Source organism: Coturnix japonica, unplaced genomic scaffold (genome assembly GCF_054131305.1).
Source record: "Coturnix japonica strain WE unplaced genomic scaffold, WE-NBRP24 Scf084, whole genome shotgun sequence".
Lineage (NCBI taxonomy): Eukaryota > Metazoa > Chordata > Aves > Galliformes > Phasianidae > Coturnix > Coturnix japonica.
In genome coordinates, this window is record NW_028188987.1 from 315,185 (window position 1) to 338,872 (window position 23,688).

Here is a 23,688-nt window from a genome sequence, read left to right on the forward strand (position 1 = left end):
TCACCCCAAAAGCCGCAGGAACGCCATGGGGTTGATTGTGGCCCTGGATGACGACGGGACGGCAATGGGGGAACTCTTTTGGGATGACGGCGAGTCCACGGGTGGGTGACGAAGGGGAGGGGGATTTGGGGTGAAAAATGAGGGTTTTGGGGCTGAAATGGGGCTGAAATGGGACACAGGGACCCCAATAGGATATGGAGACCCCAATGGGACCCCAATAGGACACAGGGACCCCGATAGGATATGGAGGACCTCAATGGGACCCCAATAGGATATGGAGGACCCCAATAGGATAAGGAGACCCCAATGGGACCCCAATGGGACACAGGGACCCCAATAGGACACAGGGACCCCAATGGGACATGGAGGACCCCAATGGGACTTGGAGACCCCAATGGGACCCCAATAGGACACAGGGACCCCAATAGGACATGGAGGACCCCAATAGGACATGGAGACCCCAATGGGACCCCAATAGGACACAGGGACCCCAATAGGACATGGAGACCCCAATGGGACCCCAATAGGACACAGGGACCCCAATGGGACTTGGAGACCCCAATGGGACCCCAATAGACATGGAGGACCCCAATGGGACTTGGAGACCCCAATAGGACATAAGGACCCCAATGGGACCCCAATAGGACACAGGGACCCCAATGGGACCCCAATAGGACACAGGGACCCCAATGGGACCCCAATAGGATACAGGGACCCCAATGGGACTTGGAGACCCCAATGGGACCCCAATGGGATATGGAGACCCCAATAGGACATGGAGACCCCAATGGGACCCCAATGGGACCCCAATGGGACTTGGAGACCCCAATGGGACCCCAATAGGACACAGGGACCCCAATAGGACATGGAGACCCCAATGGGACCCCAATAGGACATGGAGACCCCAATGGGACCCCAATAGGACATGGAGACCCCAATGGGACCCCAATGGGACCCCAATAGGATATGGAGGACCCCAATAGGACATGGAGACCCCAATGGGACCCCAATAGGACATGGAGACCCCAATGGGACCCCAATAGGACACAGGGACCCCAATAGGACATGGAGACCCCAATGGGACCCCAATAGGACCCCAATAGGATATGGAGGACCCCAATAGGACATGGAGACCCCAATGGGACCCCAATAGGACATGGAGACCCCAATGGGACTTGGAGACCCCAATGGGACCCCAATAGGACATGGAGACCCCAATAGGACATGGAGACCCCAATGGGACCCCAATAGGACACAGGGACCCCAATGGGACCCCAATGGGACCCCAATGGGACATGGAGACCCCAATGGGACCCCAATGGGACCCCAATAGGACATGGAGACCCCAATGGGACATGGAGACCCCAATGGGACCCCAATGGGATATGGAGACCCCAATGGGACCCCAATGGGATATGGAGACCCCAATGGGACCCCAATAGGACACAGGGACCCCAATAGGACATGGAGGACCCCAATAGGACATGGAGACCCCAATGGGACCCCAATAGGACATGGAGACCCCAATGGGACCCCAATAGGACACAGGGACCCCAATGGGACCCCAATAGGACACAGGGACCCCAATAGGATATGGAGGACCCCAATAGGATATGGAGACCCCAATAGGACATGGAGACCCCAATGGGACCCCAATAGGACATAGGGACCCCAATAGGATATGGAGGACCCCAATAGGACATGGAGACCCCAATGGGACCCCAATAGGACACAGGGACCCCAATAGGACATGGAGACCCCAATGGGACCCCAATAGGACACAGGGACCCCAATAGGACATGGAGACCCCAATGGGACCCCAATAGGATACAGAGACCCCAATGGGACATGGAGACCCCAATGGGACCCCAATGGGACCCCAATGGGACTTGGAGACCCCAATGGGACCCCAATAGGACACAGGGACCCCAATAGGACATGGAGGACCCCAATGGGACCCCAATAGGATATGGAGACCCCAATCGGACCCGTATTTGGGGTAAATTAGAACAATTTTGGGTCGGTCCCACAAAAATTGCTGAATTTTAGAAGGGTTTTTTGGGTTATTTTGCCATAAAATCCCATTTTTGGTCCATTTTAGGGTTTTTTGGGTTATTTTGCCATAAAAATCCCATTTTTTGTCCATTTTAGGTACAATTGAGGGTGGGATTTACGTCCATTACAACTTCAGTGTTTCCAATGTGAGCTGACGTCGTTTGCGTTGTGATTAATATTAATTACGTTAATTATATTAATAAAATAGTAATTAATATAATTATAATAATTAATAATTAATGTATTAATATATTAAATAATAATATAATAATATGATAATATAATTATATAATAATATAAGTAAATTAATATTAATATTAACAATAAATGAGGATATTGATAAGTAAAAATTAAAAGTAATTAAATAAATTAATTAATAATTGATAGTAGTAAATAAAATATGAATAAATAGATTTATAAATAATATTAGCATTAATGAGATATTAATGAATTATATTAATGATATTAATGATAATTATAAAATATTAATTAAAATATTGATAAATAATAAAACGAATAAAATAGTAATAAATTAGTAATTATAAAATATTAATGAAAATATTAAATTTTATTAATTGTTATTTTAAATTATTGAATATAGATAATATTAGTATTAATTATTATTTATTATTATTATTATTAGTGTTAATTATTAGTATTAATGAAATATTAGTTAATAGTAATTATTAGTAATTAATAAATGATTAAAAATACATTTAGGGATTTGAGGTTTTAAATATCATATATTAATCTATAATATATATATGTATATATAATAATAGTATATTATATATAATATATAATATACCATATAATATATATATATAATATAATAATAATAATATAATAATATATATTTATAATATTATTTTAATTATTTAAAAGACTGAGATTTTATATTATAATATACAGATATATTAATACTCAATATATATAATATATTATTTATAAATATATAATATAATATAATATAATATAATATAATATAATATAATATAATATAATATAATATAATATAATATAATATAATATAATATAATATAATATAATATAATGTAATGTAATATAATGTAATGTAATATAATATAAAATATATAATATAATATAATAATATAATATATATATAATAATATATATTATATATAATATTATATTAATAATTATATATATAATTATATATATAATGTAATATTATATATATGATATAATATTATATAATATATAATATATAATTTATAATATATTATATATTATATATTATATATTATATATTATATATTATATATTATACACTATATATTATATATTATATATTATATATTATTATATATTATATATTATATATTATATATATCATATATAATATATATCACGTATAATGTGATATATATTATATAATATAAGATATATTAAATTATTTTAAATATTAAATATTAATTTTTATTAAATATTATTTTAAATATTAAGAAGTTTGATATTAATATTTAAGATATTAATCTAAATATTTAATATTAATATTTAATTTCTATTTAATATATATTTAATATATTATTTTAAATATTTGTTTGAGATATTATAATATACAGATATATTAATATTAAAAAATATATATTATTTTAAATATTAAAAACTATTAAAAATTTAAAAATCTATTTAATATTATATAATTTAATGAATATTAATATTAAATATTAATTAAATATTTAATTTATATTAATATTAATGTAACACTTATTATATATATATTTAATATGTACTATTATACATATATAAATATATATTAATATTAATATAATAATTATATTATTAATGAAAATATATAATAATATATATTAATATTTAATATTAATATATTATATTATATTTTATATAAATATATTACATGATATGAATATATATTAATTAATGTTAATATTAATTAAATGTTAATATTAAATTATTAAATAATATATATTAAATATTAAAAACTATTAAAAACTATGAGTTTTTTTAAGGTAAAAAGTGTAAAAAATAGGATTTTATAAAGAAATACAACGGAATTAATTCATTTGTGATCCATAATATCTTAAATAGAGGTTTTTTGATCTATAATACCCAAAATCGGGCTTTTTTAACCCAGAACGAGCTTCATATGGAAGTGACTAAAAACGGTTACACGGACCCAAATTCGCTGAAATTCGAAGAAATTCGGATCCTGGGATTAGAAAATGAGCCGACCCAACTGACAGTGATACAGGGCAACACAGTGATGGATCCATCCCATAATATCACTTATAGGGCCACGGAGAAGGTGGGGGGATATATGGGGTTATATGGGGTTATATGGGGTTCTATGGGGTTATATGGGGGTTATATGGGGGTATATGGGGGGATATGGGGTTATATGGGGTTATATGGGGGTATATGGGGTTATATGGGGGTATATGGGGGGGAATAGGGGGGATATAGGGGAATATGGGAGAAATATGGGGGGGATATGGGGTTATATGGGGTTATATGGGGGTATATGGGGGATATGGGGTTATATGGGTGTATATGGGGGGGAATAGGGGGGATATGGGGGGATATGGGGTTATATGGGGGGATATGGGGGGAATATGGGGGATTTAGGGGGGAATAGAGGGGATATGGGTTTATATGGGGGTATGTGGGGGGATATATGGGGTAGAATAGGGGAATAGGGGGAAATATGGGGTTATATGGGGGACATGGGGGGGATATGGGGTTATATGGGGTGATATGGGGTTTTATGGGGGGAAATGGGGTGAAATAGGGTGAGGAGTGGGGTCAGATGATGAGAAATGGGGATGAAAATTGTAAATAATGGGTCAAAATTGACTTAAATGGGGAAGAGTGAGGCAAAAATTGGGGCGAAAAGATAATAAATAGAGCAATTGTAATATAGAGCAGGGGGTAAATGGGGGTATATCTAACGAAGCCAATCCCTAATTAAAGCCAATTAAGCCCATCTCGTTATGGCCGACAGGTGGCGCTAATTACGGGCCTGCAGTTGGAATTGGGCCTTTCCTATACGTTGCGTTGGGTTCTGAGTTCTGGTACTGGTACCAATATGAAGTTCGATTGCCATCCCGAAAGCGGAGCCACGAGGGAGGCGTGTGAGCAGCGGGGTTGTGTATGGCAGGTGAGAGATCTTGGGCCTGGTTCTGGTTCTGGTTCTGGGCCTGGTTCTGGTCTTGGGCCTGGTTCTAGGCCTGGTCCTGGTACTGGTCCTGGTACTGGGCCTGGTTCTCGGTCTGGTCTCGGGCCTGGTTCTGGGCCTGGTTCTCGGCCTGATCTTGGGCCTGGTTCTGGGCCTGTTTTTGTGCCTGGGCCTGGTCTTGGGCCTGGTTCTGGGCCTGGTCCTGGTACTGGGCCTGGTTCTCGGCCTAGTCTTGGGCCTGGTTCTGGTCTTGGGCCTGATTCTGGGCCTGGTTCTGGACCTGGTCCTGGTACTGGGCCTGGTTCTCGGTCTGGCCTTGGGCCTGGTTCTGGGCCTGTTTTTGTGCCTGGGCCTGGTTCTGGACCTGGTCCTGGTTCTGGGCCTGTTTTTGGGCCTGGTTCTGGTTTTGGTTCTGGGCCTGGTTCTGGACCTGGTTCTGGTACTGGGCCTGGTTCTCGGTCTGGTCTCGGGCCTGGTTCTGGGCCTGGTCCTGGTACTGGGCCTGGTTCTCGGCCTAGTCTTGGGCCTGGTTCTGGTTTTGGGCCTGGTTCTAGGCCTGGTTCTGGTCTTGGGCCTGGTTCTGGGCCTGGGCCTGGTTCTCGGCCTGTTCTTGGTCCTGGTTCTGGGCCTGTTTTTGTGCCTGGACCTGGTTCTGGTTCTGGTTTTGGGCCTGGTTTTGGTTCTGGGCCTGGTTCTGGTCTTGGGCCTGGTTCTAGGCCTGGTTCTGGTCTTGGGCCTGGTTCTCGGCCTGTTCTTGGTCCTGGTTCTGGGCCTGTTTTTGTGCCTGGGCCTGGTTCTGGTTTTGGTTCCGGGCCTGGTTCTGGTTTTGGGCCTGGTTCTGGTTTTGGTTCCGGGCCTGGTCTTGGGCCTTGGCCTCGTTCTGGGCCTGGGCCTGGTACTGGGCCTGGTTCTCGGTCTGGTCTTGGGCCTGGTTCTGGGCCTGTTTTTGTGCCTGGGCCTGGTTCTGGTTTTGGTTCTGGGCCTGGTCTTTGGCCTGGGCCTGGTTCTCAGTCTGGTCTTGGGCCCGGTTCTGGGCCTGTTTTTGTGCCTGGTTCTGGTCTTGGTTCTGGGCCTGGTCTTGGTTCTGGGCCTGGTCTTTAGCCTGGGCCTGGTTCTGGACCTGGTCTTGGGCCTGGTTCTGGTTTGGGGCCTGGTTCTAGGCCTGGTCTTGGTTCTGGGCCTGGTTTTGGGCCTGGTTCTGGTCTTGGTTCTGGGCCTGGTTTTGGGCCTGGTTTTGGTTCTGGGCCTGGTCTTTAGCCTGGGCCTGGTTCTGGGCCTGGTCCTGGTACCGTGAGTGGTTCTGGGCCTGTTCTTAGTCCTGGTACTGGGCCTGGTACTGGTCCTGGTTCTGGTCTGAACCTGGTCTTGGGCCTGGTTCTAGGCCTTGGCCTTGTTCTGGGCCTGTTTTTGGGCCTGGGCCTGGTCTTGGGCCTGGTTCTGGTTTTGGTTCTGGGCCTGGTCTTTGGCCTGGGCCTGGTTCTGGGCCTGGTCCTGGTACTGGGAGTGGTTCTGGGCCTGTTCTTGGTCCTGGTCCTGATTTTGGTTCTGGTCCTGGTCTGGTCTTGGGCCTTGTCCTGGGCCTGGTTCTAGGCCTGGTCTTGGGCCTGGTTCTGGTTTTGGTTCTGGGCCTGGTCTTGGGCCTGGGCCTGGTTCTGGGCCTGGGTCTGGTCTTGGGCCTGGGTCTGGTCTTGGGCCTGGGCCTGGTTCTGGGCCTGGGACTGGTTCTGGGCCTGGGTCTGGTTTTGGGCCTGGGTCTGGTCTTGGGCCTGGGCCTGGTTCTGGTTCTGGGCCTGGTCTTGGGCCTTGTCCTGGGCCTGGTTCTCATCCTGGGCCTGGTCTCAGGCCTGGTTCTAGGCCTGATCTTGGGCCTGGTTTCTGGTCCTAGTCCTGGTTCTGGTTCTGAGTCTGGTCTTGGGCCTGGTTTCTGGTCCTAGTCCTGGTTCTGGGCCTGGTTCTGGTCTTGGGCCTGGGCCTGGTTCTGGTTCTGGGCCTTGGCCTCATTCTGGGCCTGGTCTTGGGCCTCGTCCTGGTCTTGGGCCTGGTCCTGGTTCTGGGCCTGATCTTGGTCCTGGTCCTGGTTGTGGTCCTAGTCCTGGTTCTGGGCCTGGGTCTGGTTCTCGTCCTGGTCTTGGGCCTGGTCTTTGGCCTGGGCCTGGTTCTGGACCTCGTCTTGGGCCTTGTCCTGGGCCTGGTTCTGGGTTTGGTTTTGGGCCTGGTTTCTGGTCCTAGTCCTGGTTCTGGGCCTGGTTCTAGTCTTGGGCCTGGGCCTGGTTCTCAGCCTGGGCCTGGTTCTGGTCTTGGGCCTGGTTCTGGGCCTGGTTCTTGACCTGGTTCTGGGCCTGGTCTTGGGCCTGGTTCTGGTCTTGGGCCTGGTCTTGGGCCTTGTCTTGGGCCTGGTTCTAGGCCTGGTCTTTGGCCTGGGCCTGGGCCTGGTTCTGGTTCTGGTTTCTGGTCCTAGTTCTGGTTCTGGTTCTGGGCCTGGTTCTCGTCCTGGTCTTGGGCCTGGTCAATTCTTGACCCACAACCCGCTAAAAACCCAAGAATTGGCCAATTCTTGACCCACAACCCGCTAAAAACCCAAGAATTGTCCAATTCTTGACCCAATTCCCCCCATTTTACATACATCCCCCCTATAGGAACCCATATTTATATGCGTCCCCCCCATTTTCCATATGTCCCCCCCTATAGGAGGACACCTCCCCCTTGGACATCCCCTATTGTTATTATGGCACCGCAGACAACAACTACGGGGTATCGGAGCTTCGTTACACCCCATGGGGTCTGGAGGCCAACGTCACCCTAAACACCCCCCATATAGGGGGCACCCAAAGGTCCACCACCCCTATAGGAACCCTATGGCTCCAGGTCATATATCACAGCGACCACCTCTTGCAGTTCAAGGTACGTTCCCATTGATGCCATCGGTCAACGTTGGGGTAATTTCAACTGGTTTTGGGGTTTTTTGGGTTGAAGAAACTGTTTTTGCCTATTTTTGGGGGTTTTTTGGGCGGAAAACCTGGGGTTCTTTGGGTTGAAGAACCCATTTTTGTGTATTTTTGGGGTTCTTTGGGTTGAAGAACCCACTTTTGCGTATTTTTGGGATTCTTTGGGTGAAAAACGGGGTTCATTGGGTTGAAGAACCCATTTTTGTCTATTTTTGGGGTTTTTTGGGTGGAAAACCCGGAGTTCTTTGGGTTGAAGAACCCGTTTTCGCCTATTTTTGGGGTTCTTTGGGTAGAAAACCTGGGGTTCTTTGGGTTGAAGAACCCATTTTCATCTATTTTTGGGGTCCTTTGGGTTGAAGAACCTGTTTTCGCCTATTTTTGGGGGTTCTTTGGGTTGAAGAACCCATTTTTGCGTATTTTGGGGGATTCTTTGGGTTGAAGAACCCATTTTCACCTATTTTTGGGGGTTCTTTGGCTGAAAAACAAGGGGTTCTTTGGGTTGAAGAACCCGTTTTTGCCTATTTTTGGGGGTTTTTTGGGTGGAAAACCTGGGGTTCTTTGGGTTGAAGAACCCATTTTTGTGTATTTTTGGGGTTCTTTGGGTTGAAGAACCCACTTTTGCGTATTTTTGGGATTCTTTGGGTGAAAAACGGGGTTCATTGGGTTGAAGAACCCATTTTTGTGTATTTTTGGGGTTCTTTGGGTTGAAGAAACTGTTTTTGCCTATTTTTGGGGGTTCTTTGGGTGAAAAACCCGGGGTTCATTGGGTTGAAGAACCCATTTTTGCGTATTTTGGGGGATTCTTTGGGTTGAAGAACCCATTTTCACCTATTTTTGGGGGTTCTTTGGCTGAAAAACAAGGGGTTCTTTGGGTTGAAAAACCAATTTTAGCCTAATTTTGGGGTTCTTTGGGTGAAAAACCCGGGGTTCTTTGGGTTGACGAACCCATTTTCATCTATTTTTGGGGTTCTTTGGCTGAAAAACCTGGGGTTCTTTGGGTTGAAGAACCCATTTTTGCGTATTTTGGGGGTTCTTTGGGTTGAAGAACCCATTTTCGCCTATTTTTGGGGGTTCTTTGGGTTGACAAACCTGTTTTCGCCTATTTTTGGGTTGAAGAACCCATTTTCACCTATTTTGGGGTTCTTTGGGTGGAAAACCCAGGGTTCTTTGGGTTGAAGAACCCATTTTCGCCTATTTTGGGGGTTTTTTTGGGTGGAAAACTTGGGGTTCTTTGGGTTGAAGAACACATTTTCACCCATTTTTTGGGTTCTTTAAGTTGAAGAACCCATTTTTGGAGTTCTTTGGGTTGAAGAACCCATTTTCACCTATTTTGAGGGGTTTTTGGCTGAAAAACCTGGGGTTCTTTGGGTTGACAAACCCATTTTCATCTATTATTGTGGGTTCTTTGGGTTAAAGAACCCATTTTTGCCTGTTTTTTGGGGTTCTTTGGGTTGAAGAACCCGTTTTCGCCTATTTTTGGGGTTCTTTGGGTGAAAAATGGGGGATTCTTTGGGTTGCAGAACCCATTTTTGCCTAATTTTGGGGTTCTTTGGCTGAAAAACCCGGGGTTCTTTGGGTTGAAGAACCCATTTTCACATATTAGTCCTATAATGGTCCAAAACACCATTTTTGAACACATAAACATCCCATAAACACCATATTTCACCCCATAAACACTATTTCTGACCCCATAAGCACACCATAAACACCATAAAAACTATTTTTGACCCCATAAACACCCCATAAACACCATTTTCATCCCATAAACACCCCATAAACATCATCTTTACCCCATAAACACCCTGTAAACACCATTTTTTACCAAATAAACACCCCATGAACACCATTTTTGACCCCATAAACACCCCATAAACACCATTTTTTACCCCATAGACACCATTTTCACCCCATAAACACCCTTTTTTACCCCGTAAACACCATTTTTACCCCATTTTCACCCCATAAACACCATTTTTGACCCCATTAACACTATATTTTACCCCATAAACACCCCATAAACCCTATTTTTGACTCCATTAACACTATATCTTACCCCATAAACACCATTTTCATCCCATAAACACCATTTTTGACCCCACAAACACCCCCAAAACCCTATTTTTTACCCCATAAACCCTATTTTGACCCCATTAACACTATATTTTACCCCATAAACACCCCATAAAAACCATTTTTGCCCCATAAACACCATTTCACCCCATAAACACCATTTTTGACCCCATAAACACCATTTTACCCCATAAACACCCCATAAGCACAATGTTTACCCCATAAACCCTATTTTTGACCCCATAAACACCATTTTTACCCCATAAACACCATTTTGACCCCACAAACACCCCATAAACCCTATTTTTGACCCCATTAACACTATATCTTACCCCATAAACACCATTTTGACCCCACAAACACCCCATAAACACTATTTTTGACCCCATAAACCCTATTTTTGACCCCATTAACACTATATTTTACCCCATAAACACCCCATAAAAACCATTTTTGCCCCATAAACACCATTTTTGACCCCATAAACACAATTTTTGACCCCATAAACACCATTTTTACCCCATAAACACCCCATAAACCCTAGTTTTCACCCCATAAACACCATTTTTACCCATAAACACCCCATAAACCCTATTTTTGACTCCATTAACACTATATCTTACCCCATAAACACCATTTTCACCCCATAAACACCATTTTTGACCCTATAAACACCATTTTTACCCCATAAACACCATTTTACCCCATAAACAACCCATAAACCCTATTTTTGACCCCATAAACCCTATTTTTGACCCCATTAACACTATATCTTACCCCATAAACACCATTTTCATCCCATAAACACCATTTTTGACCCCACAAACACCCCCAAAACCCTATTTTTTACCCCATAAACCCTATTTTGACCCCATTAACACTATATTTTACCCCATAAACACCCCATAGATTTACGACTACGCCAACAAACGCTACGAGGTGCCGGTGACTCTGAACCTCCCCGAGACCCCGATGAGCCCCATAGAAAATCGAATGTACGAGGTCAATGTTCAACACAAACCATTTGGGGTCCAGATCCGACGTCGGAACACCGGGACCGTCATGTAAGATCTATGGGGTGGGAATATATGGGGTATATGGGGTATATGGGGTGGGAATATATGGGGTATATGGGGTATATGGGGTGGGAATATATGGGGTATATGGGGTATATGGGGTGGGAATATATGGGGTATATGGGGTATATGGGGTGGGAATATATGGGGTATATGGGGTATATGGGGTGGGAATATATGGGGTATATGGGGTATATGGGGTGGGAATATATGGGGTATATGGGGTATATGGGGTGGGAATATATGGGGTATATGGGGTGGGAATATATGGGGTATATGGGGTATATGGGGTGGGAATATATGGGGTATATGGGGTATATGGGGTGGGAATATATGGGGTATATGGGGTATATGGGGTGGGAATATATGGGGTATATGGGGTATATGGGGTGGGAATATATGGGGTATATGGGGTATATGGGGTGGGAATATATGGGGTATATGGGGTATATGGGGTGGGAATATATGGGGTATATGGGGTATATGGGGTGGGAATATATGGGGTATATGGGGTATATGGGGTGGGAATATATGGGGTATATGGGGTATATGGGGTGGGAATATATGGGGTATATGGGGTATATGGGGTGGGAATATATGGGGTATATGGGGTATATGGGGTGGGAATATATGGGGTATATGGGGTATATATAATGGGGGAGATGGTGGGGGTTTATAGGGGGAGTTTATAGAGGGAGATGGTGGGGGTTTATAGGGGAGATGGTGGGGGTTTATAGTGGTCGAAATGGGAATTTATAGGGAGAAAAGGTGGAAATTCATTAACATTTATTAATTAGAAGGGTTAATAATTAATGGGGGACATCTAACGACCCTCTCCCTCCCCATATCCCCCCTCTCCCCCCCCCATATCCCCCCTTTTAACCCCTTTTACCCCCTGGTATCGCCAGCTGGGACTCGGGAGTTTATATGGGGTGATGGTGGAAATTAATTAACGTTTAATAATTGGAAGGGGAAATAATTAGCCAAATAATTAATGGGGGTCATCTAATGACCCTCTCCCCCCCACATATCCCCCCTTTTAACCCCTTTTACCCCTGGTATCCCCAGCTGGGCCTCGGGAGATTATATGGGGAGATGGTGGGAATTTATAGGGTCGAAATGGGAGTTTTTAGGGTGAGAAGGTGGAAATTCATTAACATTTATTAATTAGAAGGGCAAATAATTAATGGGGGACGTCTAACGACCCTCTCCCTCCCCATATCCCCCCTGGACCCCCCTGGTATCCCCAGCTGGGAATGTAAATCCATCATGACCAAAATCAGGCCGATTTCACCCCAAAATCAGGGAGATTTCACCCCAAAATCAGGCCAATTTCACCCCAAAATCCCAACCCCTGACTCAAATTTTGGGTGAAAAACTCATAAACGCCTCATTAACGGCTTCTTCCAACTGTAAAACGTTGAGTTTTTGGCCACCAACCTTTAATTCTCTTTATTATCGATATCGCTCGATTAAATTAACTAAAATCACCATTTTTACACATTTAATGACCCATTTCCTCCCTTTTTTACCCCAAATCCCCCAGCTGGGACTCGGTTCTTCCCACCTTCACCTTCAGCGACATGTTCATCCAGATTTCCACCCGTCTCCCGTCCCTTTATCTCTATGGGTTCGGGGAGACCGAACATATGGCGATTTCACCCCAAAATCAGGGCAATTTCAACCCAAAATCAGAGCGATTTCACCCCAAAATCAGGGCGATTTCACCCCAAAATTCTAATTTCTGACTCAAATTTTGGGTGAAAAACTCATAAACCCTCCTTAACGGGTTCTCATCTGTAGAACGTTGCGTTTTTGGCCACCAACCTTTAATTGTCTTTATTATCGATATCGCTCGATTAAATTAACTAAAATCACCATTTTTACACTTTTAATGACCCATTTCCTCCCCTTTTTACCCCAAATCCCCCAGCTGGGACTCGGTTCTTCCCACCTTCACCTTCAGCGACATGTTCATCCAGATTTCCACCCGTCTCCCGTCCCTTTATCTCTATGGGTTCGGGGAGACCAAAAATATGGCGATTTCACCCCAAAATCAGGGCGATTTCACCCCAAAATCAGGGCGATTTCACCCCAAAATTCTAATTTCTGACTCAAATTTTGGGTGAAAAACTCATAAACGCCTCATTAACGGGTTCTTCCAACTATAGAACGTTACGTTTTTGGCCACGAACCTTTAATTCTCTTTATTATCGATATCGCTCGATTAGATTAAGTAAAATTGTCATTTTTACACATTTAATGACCCATTTCCTCCCCTTTTTACCCCAAATCCCCCAGCTGGGACTCGGTTCTTCCCACCTTCACCTTCAGCGACATGTTCATCCAGATTTCCACCCGTCTCCCGTCCCTTTATCTCTATGGGTTCGGGCAGACCGAACATATGGCGATTTCACCCCAAAATCAGGGCGATTTCACCCCAAAATCAGGCCGATTTCACCCCAAAATCCCAACCCCTGACTCAAATTTTGGGTGAAAAACTCATAAACGCCTCCTTAATGGGCTCTTCCAACTGTAAAACGTTGGGTTTTTGGCCATCAACCTTTAATTTTCTTTATTATCGATATCACTCGATAAAATTAAATAAAATCACCATTTTTACACATTTAATGACCCATTTCCTCCCTTTTTTACCCCAAATCCCCCAGCTGGGACTCGGTTCTTCCCACCTTCACCTTCAGCGACATGTTCATCCAGATTTCCACCCGTCTCCCGTCCCTTTATCTCTATGGGTTCGGGGAGACCGAACATACGGCGATTTCACCCCAAAATCACGGTGATTTCACCCCAAAATCAGGCCGATTTCACCCCAAAATCCCAACCCCAGACTCAAATTTTGGGTGAAAAACTCATAAACGCCTCCTTAACGGGTTCTTCCAACTGTAAAACGTTGAGTTTTTGGCCACCAACCTTTAATTCTTTTTATTATCGATATCGCTCGATTAAATTAACTAAAATCACCATTTTTACACATTTAATGACCCATTTCCTCCCCTTTTTACCCCAAATCCCCCAGCTGGGACTCGGTTCTTCCCACCTTCACCTTCAGCGACATGTTCATCCAGATTTCCACCCGTCTCCCGTCCCTTTATCTCTATGGGTTCGGGGAGACCGAACATACGGCGATTTCACCCCCAAATCAGGGCGATTTCAGCCCAAAATCAGGCCGATTTCACCCCAAAATTCTAATTTCTGACTCAAATTTTGGGTGAAAAACTCATAAACGCCTCATTAACTGGTTCTTCCTACTGTAAAATGTTGGGTTTTTCGTCATCAACCTTTAATTTTCTTTATTATCGTTATCGCTCGATTAAATTAACTAAAATCACCATTTTTACACATTTAATGACCCATTTTCTCCCCTTTTTACCCCAAATCCCCCAGCTGGGACTCGGTTCTTCCCACCTTCACCTTCAGCGACATGTTCATCCAGATTTCCACCCGTCTCCCGTCCCTTTATCTCTATGGGTTCGGGGAGACTGAACATACGGCGATTTCACCCCAAAATCAGGCGATTTCACCCCAAAATCAGGCCGATTTCACCCCAAAATCCCAACCCCAGACTCAAATTTTGGGTGAAAAACTCATAAACGCCTCATTAACGGGTTCTTCCAACTGTAGAACATTGCGTTTTTGGCCACCAACCTTTAATTTTCTTTATTATCGATATCGCTTGATGAAATCAACTAAAATCACCATTTTTACACATTTAATGACCCATTTCCTCCCCTTTTTACCCCAAATCCCCCAGCTGGGACTCGGTTCTTCCCACCTTCACCTTCAGCGACATGTTCATCCAGATTTCCACCCGTCTCCCGTCCCTTTATCTCTATGGGTTCGGGGAGACCGAACACACTCAGTATCACCGTGATATGAACTGGAACACGTGGGGGATGTTCAGCCGGGATCAACCCCCCGGGGTGAGTTAAAAAACACCATTTTTGGGGCTTTTATTTTGGGTGAAATTTCTGGTTTTTGAGCTGTTTTCTGCTCCTATGTAATTTGGGGTCATTATAATATGGGGCCAATATAATTTGGGATCAATATAATTTAGGGCCAATATAATATGGGGCCAATATAATATGGGGTCATTATAATATGGGGTCATTATAATATGGGGCCAATATAATATGGGGTCATTATAATATGGGGCCAATATAATATGGGGTCATTATAATATGGGGTCATTATAATATGGGGCCAATATAATATGGGGTCATTATAATATGGGGCCAATATAATATGGGGTCATTATAATATGGGGTCATTATAATATGGGGCCAATATAATATGGGGTCATTATAATATGGGGCCAATATAATATGGGGTCATTATAATATGGGGTCATTATAATATGGGGTCAATATAATATGGGGTCAATATAATTTGTGGCCATTATAATATGGGGTCATTATAATATGGGGCCATTATAATATGGGGTCATTATAATATGGGGTCAATATAATATGGGGCCAATACAATATGGGGCAAATATAATATGGGGTCAATATAATATGGGGCCAATACAATATGGGGTCAATATAATTTGGGGTCAATATAATTTGGGGTCAATATAATTTGGGGTCAATATAATTTGGGATCAATATAATTTGGGGTCATTATAATATGGGGCCAATATAATATGGGGCCAATATAATATGGGGTCATTATAATATGGGGCCAATATAATATGGGGCCAATATAATATGGGGTCAATATAATATGGGGCCATTATAATATGGGGTCATTATAATATGGGGTCAATATAATATGGGGTCATTATAATATGGGATCACTATAATATGGGGTCAATATAATATGGGGTCATTATAATATGGGGTCATTATAATATGGGGTCATTATATTATGGGGCCAATATAATATGGGGCCAATATAATATGGGGCCAATATAATATGGGGTCATTATAATATGGGGTCAATATAATATGGGGTCATTATAATATGGGGCCAACATAATATGGGGCCAACATAATATGGGGTCATTATAATATGGGGCCAATATAATATGGGGTCATTATAATATGGGGCCGTTATAATTTAGGGTCAATATAATTTGGGGCCAAACAACCCGATATTTGCAATGCGATTTTAAGGTGAAATCCTTCGTTTTCAGTACAAATTGAACTCGTACGGTGTCCAACCATTTTATATGGGGCTGGAAGAGGACGGTAACGCCCACGGGGTCCTATTGCTGAACAGCAATGGGATGGGTAAGAAAAATAATGGAAAAATAGAGGATTTTGGGTTTTTTATCATTTTTCTTCAGTTTTAATGGAGATTTTTGGGGCTGATTTAAAGGTTTTTGGGTCTTTTTATCAACTTTTCTTCAGTTTAAATGGAGATTTTTGGGGCTGATTTAAAGATTTTTGGGTCTTTTTATCAATTTTACTTCAATTTTAATGGAGATTTTGGGGCTGATTTAAAGGTTTTTGGGTTTTTTATCATTTTTCTTCAGTTTTAATGGAGATTTTTGGGGCTGATTTAAAGATATTTGGGTCTTTTTATCAATTTTACTTCAATTTTAATGGAGATTTTGGGGCTGATTTAAAGATTTTTGGGTCTTTTTCTCAACATTTCTTCAATTTCGATGGAGATTTTTGGGTCTGATTTAAAGATTTTTGGGTGTTTTTATCAACCTTTCTTCGCTTTTAATGGAGATTTTTGGGGCTGATTTAAAGATTTTTGGGTCTTTTTATCAACCTTTCTTCAATTTTAATGCAGATTTTTGGGGCTGATTTAAAGATTTTGGGTCTTTTTCTCAACCTTTCTTCAGTTTTAATGGAGATTTTTGGGTCTGATTTAAAAGTTTTTGGGTCTTTCTATCAACCTTTCTTCAGTTTTAATGGAGATTTTTGGGGCTGATTTAAAGATTTTTGGGTCTTTTTATCAACCTTTCTTCGCTTTTAATGGAGATTTTTGGGGTTGATTTAACGATTTGGGGTCTTTTTATCAATCTTTCTTCAGTTTTAATGAGGATTTTGGGGCTGATTTAAAGATTTTAGGGTTTTTTATCAACTTTTCTTCGATTTTAATGGAGATTTTTGGGCTGATTTAAAGATTTTTGGGTATTTTATCAACTTTTCTTCAGTTTTAATGGAGATTTTTGGGGCTGATTTAAAGATTTTTGGGTCTTTTTATCAACCTTTCTTCAGTTTTAATGGGGATTTTTGGGCTGATTTAAAGATTTTGGGTCTTTTTATCAACCTTTCTTCAGTTTTAATGGAGATTTTTGGGGTTGATTTAACGATTTTGGGTCTTTTTATCAACCTTTCTTCGCTTTTAATGGAGATTTTTGGGCTGATTTAAAGGTTTTTGGGTCTTTTTATCAACCTTTCTTCGCTTTTAATGGAGATTTTTGGGGCTGATTTAAAGATTTTTGGGTCTTTTTATCAATTTTTCTTCAATTTTAATGGAGATTTTTGGGGCTGATTTAAAAATTTTGGGTCTTTCTATCAACTTTTCTTCAATTTTAATGGAGATTTTTGGGGCTGATTTAAAGATTTTTGGGTCTTTTTATCAACCTTTCTTCAGTTTTAATGGAGATTTTGGGGCTGATTTAAAGATTTTGGGTCTTTTTATCAACCTTTCTTCAGTTTTAATGGAGATTTTTGGGGCTTATTTAAAGATTTTTGGGTCTTTTTATCAAGTTTCTTCAATTTTAATGGAGATTTTTGGGGCTGATTTATAGATTTTGGGTCTTTTTATCAACCTTTCTTCGGTTTTAATGGAGATTTTTGGGGCTGATTTAACGATTTTGGGTCTTTTTATCAATTTTACTTCAATTTTAATGGAGATTTTTGGGGCTGATTTAAAGATTTTTGGGTCTTTTTATCAACCTTTCTTCGGTTTTAATGGAGATTTTTGGGGCATATTTAAAGATTTTTGGGTCTTTCTATCAACCTTTCTTCAGTTTTAATGGAGATTTTTGGGGCTGATTTAAAGATTTTTGGGTCTTTTTATCAACCTTTCTTCGCTTTTAATGGAGATTTTTGGGCTGATTTAAAGGTTTTTGGGTCTTTTTATCAAGCTTTCTTCAGTTTTAATGGAGATTTTTGGGTCTGATTTAAAGATTTTGGGGTCTTTTAATCAATTTTACTTCATTTTTAATGGAGATTTTTGGGGCTGATTTAAAGATTTTTGGGTCTTTTTATCAACCTTTCTTCGGTTTTAAGGGAGATTTTTGGGGCTGATTTAAAGATTTTTGGGTCTTTTTCTCAACCTTTCTTCAATTTTAATGGAGATTTTTGGGGCTGATTTAAGGATTTTTGCGTCTTTTTATCAACTTTTCTTCAGTTTTAATGGAGATTTTTGGGCTGATTTAACGATTTTGGGTCTTTTTATCAACCTTTCTTCGCTTTTAATGGAGATTTTTGGGGTTGATTTAACGATTTTGGGTCTTTTTATCAATCTTTCTTCAGTTTTAATGGAGATTTTTGGGGCTGATTTAACGATTTTGGGGTCTTTTTATCAACTTTTCTTCAGTTTTAATGGATATTTTTGGGGCTGATTTAAAGATTTTTGGGTCTTTTTATCAATTTTACTTCAATTTTAATGGAGATTTTGGGGCTGATTTAAAGATTTTGGGTCTTTTTATCAATCTTTCTTCGGTTTTAATGGAGATTTTTGGGGCTGATTTAAAGATTTTTGGGACTTTTTATCAACCTTTCTTCAGTTTTAATGGAGATTTTGGGGCAGATTTAAAGATTTTGGGTCTTTTTATCAATTTTTCTTCAATTTTAATGGAGATTTTTGGGGCTGATTTAAAGATTTTTGTGTCTTTTTATCAACCTTTCTTCGCTTTTAATGGAGATTTTTGGGTCTGATTTAAAGGTTTTTGGGTCTTTTTATCAACCTTTCTTCAATTTTAATGGAGATTTTTGGGGCTGATTTAAAGATATTTGGGTCTTTTTATCAACCTTTCTATGCTTTTAATGGAGATTTTTGGGGCTGATTTAAAGATTTTTGGGTCTTTTTATCAACCTTTCTTCAGCTTTAATGGAGATTTTTGGGGCTGATTTAAAGATTTTTGGGTCTTTTTATCAACCTTTCTTCGATTTTAATAGGGATTTCGGGGCTGATTTGCCTATTTTAGCGTTTTTTATCAACCTTTCTTCAATTTTAATGGATATTTTTGGGCTGATTTGGGTATTTTAGGCTTTTTAATCAACCTTTCTTCGATTTTAATGGGGATTTTTGGGCAGATTTGGGTATTTTAGGGTTTTTTATCAACCTTTCTTTGATTTTAACGGGGATTTTTGGGCTGATTTGGGTATTTTAGGGTTTTTTATCAACCTTTCTTCGATTTTAATGCATATTTTGGGGCTGATTTAACGATTTTGGGTCTTTTTATCAACCTTTCCTCAGTTTTAATTGAGATTTTTGGGCTGATTTAAAGACTTTGGGTCTTTTTATCAACCTTTCTTCGATTTTAATGGGGATTTTTGGGTTGATTTGGGTATTTTAGGCTTTTTTATCAACCTTTCTTCAATTTTATTGGGGATTTTTGGGCTGATTTGGGTATTTTAGGTTTTTTTATCAACCTTTCTTTGATTTTAACGGGGATTTTGGGGCTGATTTGGGTATTTTAGGGATTTATATCAACCTTTCTTTGATTTTTATGCATATTTTGGGGCTGATTTAACGATTTTGGGTCTTTTTATCAACCTTTCCTCAGGTTTAATTGAGATTTTTGGGCTGATTTAAAGACTTTGGGTCTTTTTATCAACCTTTCTTCGATTTTAATGGGGATTTTTGGCCTGATTTGGGTATTTTAGGCTTTTTTATCAACCTTTCTTCGATTTTAATGGATATTTTTGGGCTGATTTGTGTATTTTTTACCTATATCTCCAGATGTAACATTCCAACCCACACCAGCTCTCACCTACCGAACAATTGGGGGTATTTTGGACTTTTATGTCGTTTTGGGTCCGACACCGGAGCTCGTTGTCCAACAATACACCGAGGTACCATTCCCCCATTATAAATTACCCCAAAAAACCCCAAAATTGAGGTTTTTTGCTTCATTTTATCCCTATTTTTTTGAAGCTCGTTGGGCGACCGGTGATGCCGCCATATTGGGCTCTTGGATTCCAATTGTGCCGTTATGGATATGAGAACGACACCGAAATCGCTCAGTTGGTGGAAGACATGAAAGCAGCCCAAATTCCTTACGTAAGTCCACCGAAATTTGGGGGAATTTGGGTAAAAATGGGGAGTTTTGGGGTCAGTTTTGGCCTCCTGTGACTTCAAGAAGGGCGAAGGCTGTGATTAACCCCAGTAACGTGTGTGTAATTAATTCTATCATTAATGTTTTCAGTAATTAAGTCTATAATTAGTTCGTTCAACAGCTGAGTGAAAAGAAAACTAATTAATAATTATTATTATTATTTTTTAATATTATTATTTTTTATAATTATATGTTTATTATTTATTGTATGGGTGTAATTAATCCCAATAGCTTAATTAATTTTAGCGTTAATGTTTTCAGTCATTAACTCTGTAATTAGTTCATTCAACTGCTGAGGGAAAAAAAACCCTAATTAATAATAATAATAATTATTATTATTTTTAATATTATTATTGTTTATAATTATATATTTATTATTTATTGTATGTTATAGCATTATTATATAATAACACATATATTTATTATTTATTTATTATGTATTTATTATTTTATTATGTATTATTATTATTAATTTATTATTATTATTATTATTATTAATAATATTATTAATTATTAATAATAATAATACTACTAATAATAATAATATCTATAACCAATTTTTTTGCCCAATTTTCCCTTTAATTAAGCTGATAATTAACGAGAAACGTCCGAAACGGAGCATTCAATATATTGACATATTTCCATGCGTGAATTTGGGTTGTTTTGGGCCTTTTTTCTGTCCCAAATACCCAAATTTCCACCCAAAATAACAAATTTAACCAAATTCCTCAATTCTGAATGGGAAATCTGACTTGCATCCATTGCAAAACACCTTTGAGATGCCCCAAATCTGGCTTTGTATGCTCCAAATCTGGCTTTGTATGAACCCTAAAAGTCGGGTTTTCACCTCATTTCGATGTCGTGCTGAAAACGACCCCAAAAAGCCCCTTTTTTACATGGATTTGGGGTTGTTTTTTGTTAATCAGGTTGTTCAATACACTGATATTAATTAACGAGAAACGTTCGAAACGGAGCATTCAATATATTGACATATTTCCATGCATGAATTTGGGTTGTTTTGGGGCTTTTTTCTCTCCCAAATACCCAAATTTCCACCCAAAATAACAAATTTAACCAAATCCCTCAATTCTGAATGGGAAATCTGAGTTACATCCATTGTGAAACACCTTTGAGATGCCCCAAATCTGGCTTTGTATACCCCAAATCTGGCTTTGTATGAACCCTAAAAGTCGGGTTTTCACCTCATTTCGATGTCCTGCTGAAAACGACCCCAAAAAGCCCCTTTTTTACATGGATTTGGGGTTGTTTTTTGTTAATCAGGTTGTTCAATACACTGATATTGATAATTAACGAGAAACGTCCGAAACGGAGCATTGAATATATTGACATATTTCCATGCATAAATTTGGGTTGTTTTGGGGCTTTTTTCTCTCCCAAATACCCAAATTTCCACCCAAAATAACAAATTTAACCAAATTCCTCAATTCTGAATGGGAAATCTGACTTGCATCCATTACAAAACACCTTCGAGATGCCCCAAATCTGGCTTTGTATGCCCCAAATCTGGCTTTGTATGATCCCTAAAAGTCAGGTTTTCACCTCATTTCGATGCCGTGCTGAAAACGACCCCAAAAAGCCCCTTTTTTACATGGATTTGGTGTTGTTTTTTGTTAATCAGGATGTTCAATACACTGATATCGATAATTAACGAGAAACGTCCGAAACGGAGCATTCAATATATTGATATATTTCCATTCGTGAATTTGTGTTGTTTTGGGGCTTTTTTCTCTCCCAAATACCCACATTTCCACCCAAAATAACAAATTTAACCAAATTCCACAACTCTGAATGGGAAATCTGACTTGCATCCATTACAAAACACCTTTGAGATGCCCCAAATCTGGCTTTGTATGCCCCAAATCTGGCTTTGTATGAACCCTAAAAGGCAGGTTTTCACCTCATTTTGATGTCGTGCTGAATATGACCCCAAAAAGCCCCTTTTTTACATGGATTTGGGGTTGTTTTTTTGTTAATCAGGATGTTCAATACACTGATATTGATTACCTTGAGCGTCAATTGGATTTCAAGTTGAACCCGCGTTTCTCCGGCCTACCCGAACTTATCAATAAGATCCGTGCCGAAGGGATGAGATATATCCCCATTTTGGTGAGAAAAATTTGATTTTTTGCCCTTTTTCCCCCCAAAAAATGACCTTATTTCCAAAAAATGACCTTATTTCTCTTCTTTTAACCCAATTTAACCCAAGGATCCGGCCATATCGGCCAATGAAACCGATTATCTCGCTTTTACGAGGGGGATGGAGAAGGATGTGTTCATTAAGTGGCCTAACTCTCAAGATATCATTTTTGGGAAGGTAAGACCCAAATCAGGGCGATTTCACCCCAAAATTTCACTCCGTGACTCAAATTTTGGGTGAAAAACTCATAAACGCCTCCTTAATGGGCTCTTCCAACTGAAAAACGTTGGGTTTTTGGCCAACAACATTTCATTTTCTTAATGGGAATGTAAGTCCATCATGACCCAAATCTGGGCGATTTCACCCCAAAATCAGGGCGATTTCACCCCAAAATCCCAACCCCTGACTCAGGTTTTGGGTGAAAAACTCATAAACGCCTCCTTAATGGGCTCTTCCAACTGAAAAACGTTGGGTTTTTGGCCAACAACATTTAATTTTCTTAATGGGAATGTAAATCCATCATGACCCAAATCAGGGCGATTTCACCCCAAAATCCCAACCCCTGACTCAAATTTTGGGTGAAAAACTCATAAACGCCTCCTTAACGGGCTCTTCCAACTGAAAAACGTTGGGTTTTTGGCCAACAACATTTAATTTTCTTAATAGGAATGTAAATCCATCATGACCCAAATCAGGGCGATTTCAACCCAAAATCAGGGCGATTTCACCCCAAAATTTCACTCCGTGACTCAGGTTTTGGGTGAAAAACTCATAAACGCCTCCTTAACGGGCTCTTCCAACTGAAAAACGTTGGGTTTTTGGCCAACAACATTTCATTTTCTTAATGGAATGGTAAGTCCATCATGACCCAAATCTGGGCGATTTCAACCCAAAATCAGGGCGATTTCACCCCAAAATTCCACTCCGTGACTCAGGTTTTGGGTGAAAAACTCATA

The 23,688-nt window shown here is 40.2% G+C and overlaps 1 protein-coding gene across 1 annotated transcript in view; it reads left to right on the top strand.

Annotated features, from left to right (window-relative positions):
• The window catches only part of LOC107307407 (maltase-glucoamylase-like), a 122,424-nt gene that overhangs the window by 70,714 nt on the left and 28,022 nt on the right, over positions 1-23,688 (top strand). The window contains exons 22-33 of the mRNA XM_085534532.1: positions 13-101; positions 2,152-2,201; positions 4,175-4,345; positions 5,042-5,197; positions 7,904-8,116; positions 11,140-11,294; positions 15,079-15,247; positions 16,462-16,558; positions 20,199-20,311; positions 20,394-20,519; positions 22,573-22,701; positions 22,802-22,909. Coding sequence (XP_085390658.1) covers positions 13-101; positions 2,152-2,201; positions 4,175-4,345; positions 5,042-5,197; positions 7,904-8,116; positions 11,140-11,294; positions 15,079-15,247; positions 16,462-16,558; positions 20,199-20,311; positions 20,394-20,519; positions 22,573-22,701; positions 22,802-22,909 — 1,576 coding nt within the window. The remainder of the gene's footprint in view (positions 1-12; positions 102-2,151; positions 2,202-4,174; positions 4,346-5,041; positions 5,198-7,903; positions 8,117-11,139; positions 11,295-15,078; positions 15,248-16,461; positions 16,559-20,198; positions 20,312-20,393; positions 20,520-22,572; positions 22,702-22,801; positions 22,910-23,688) is intronic.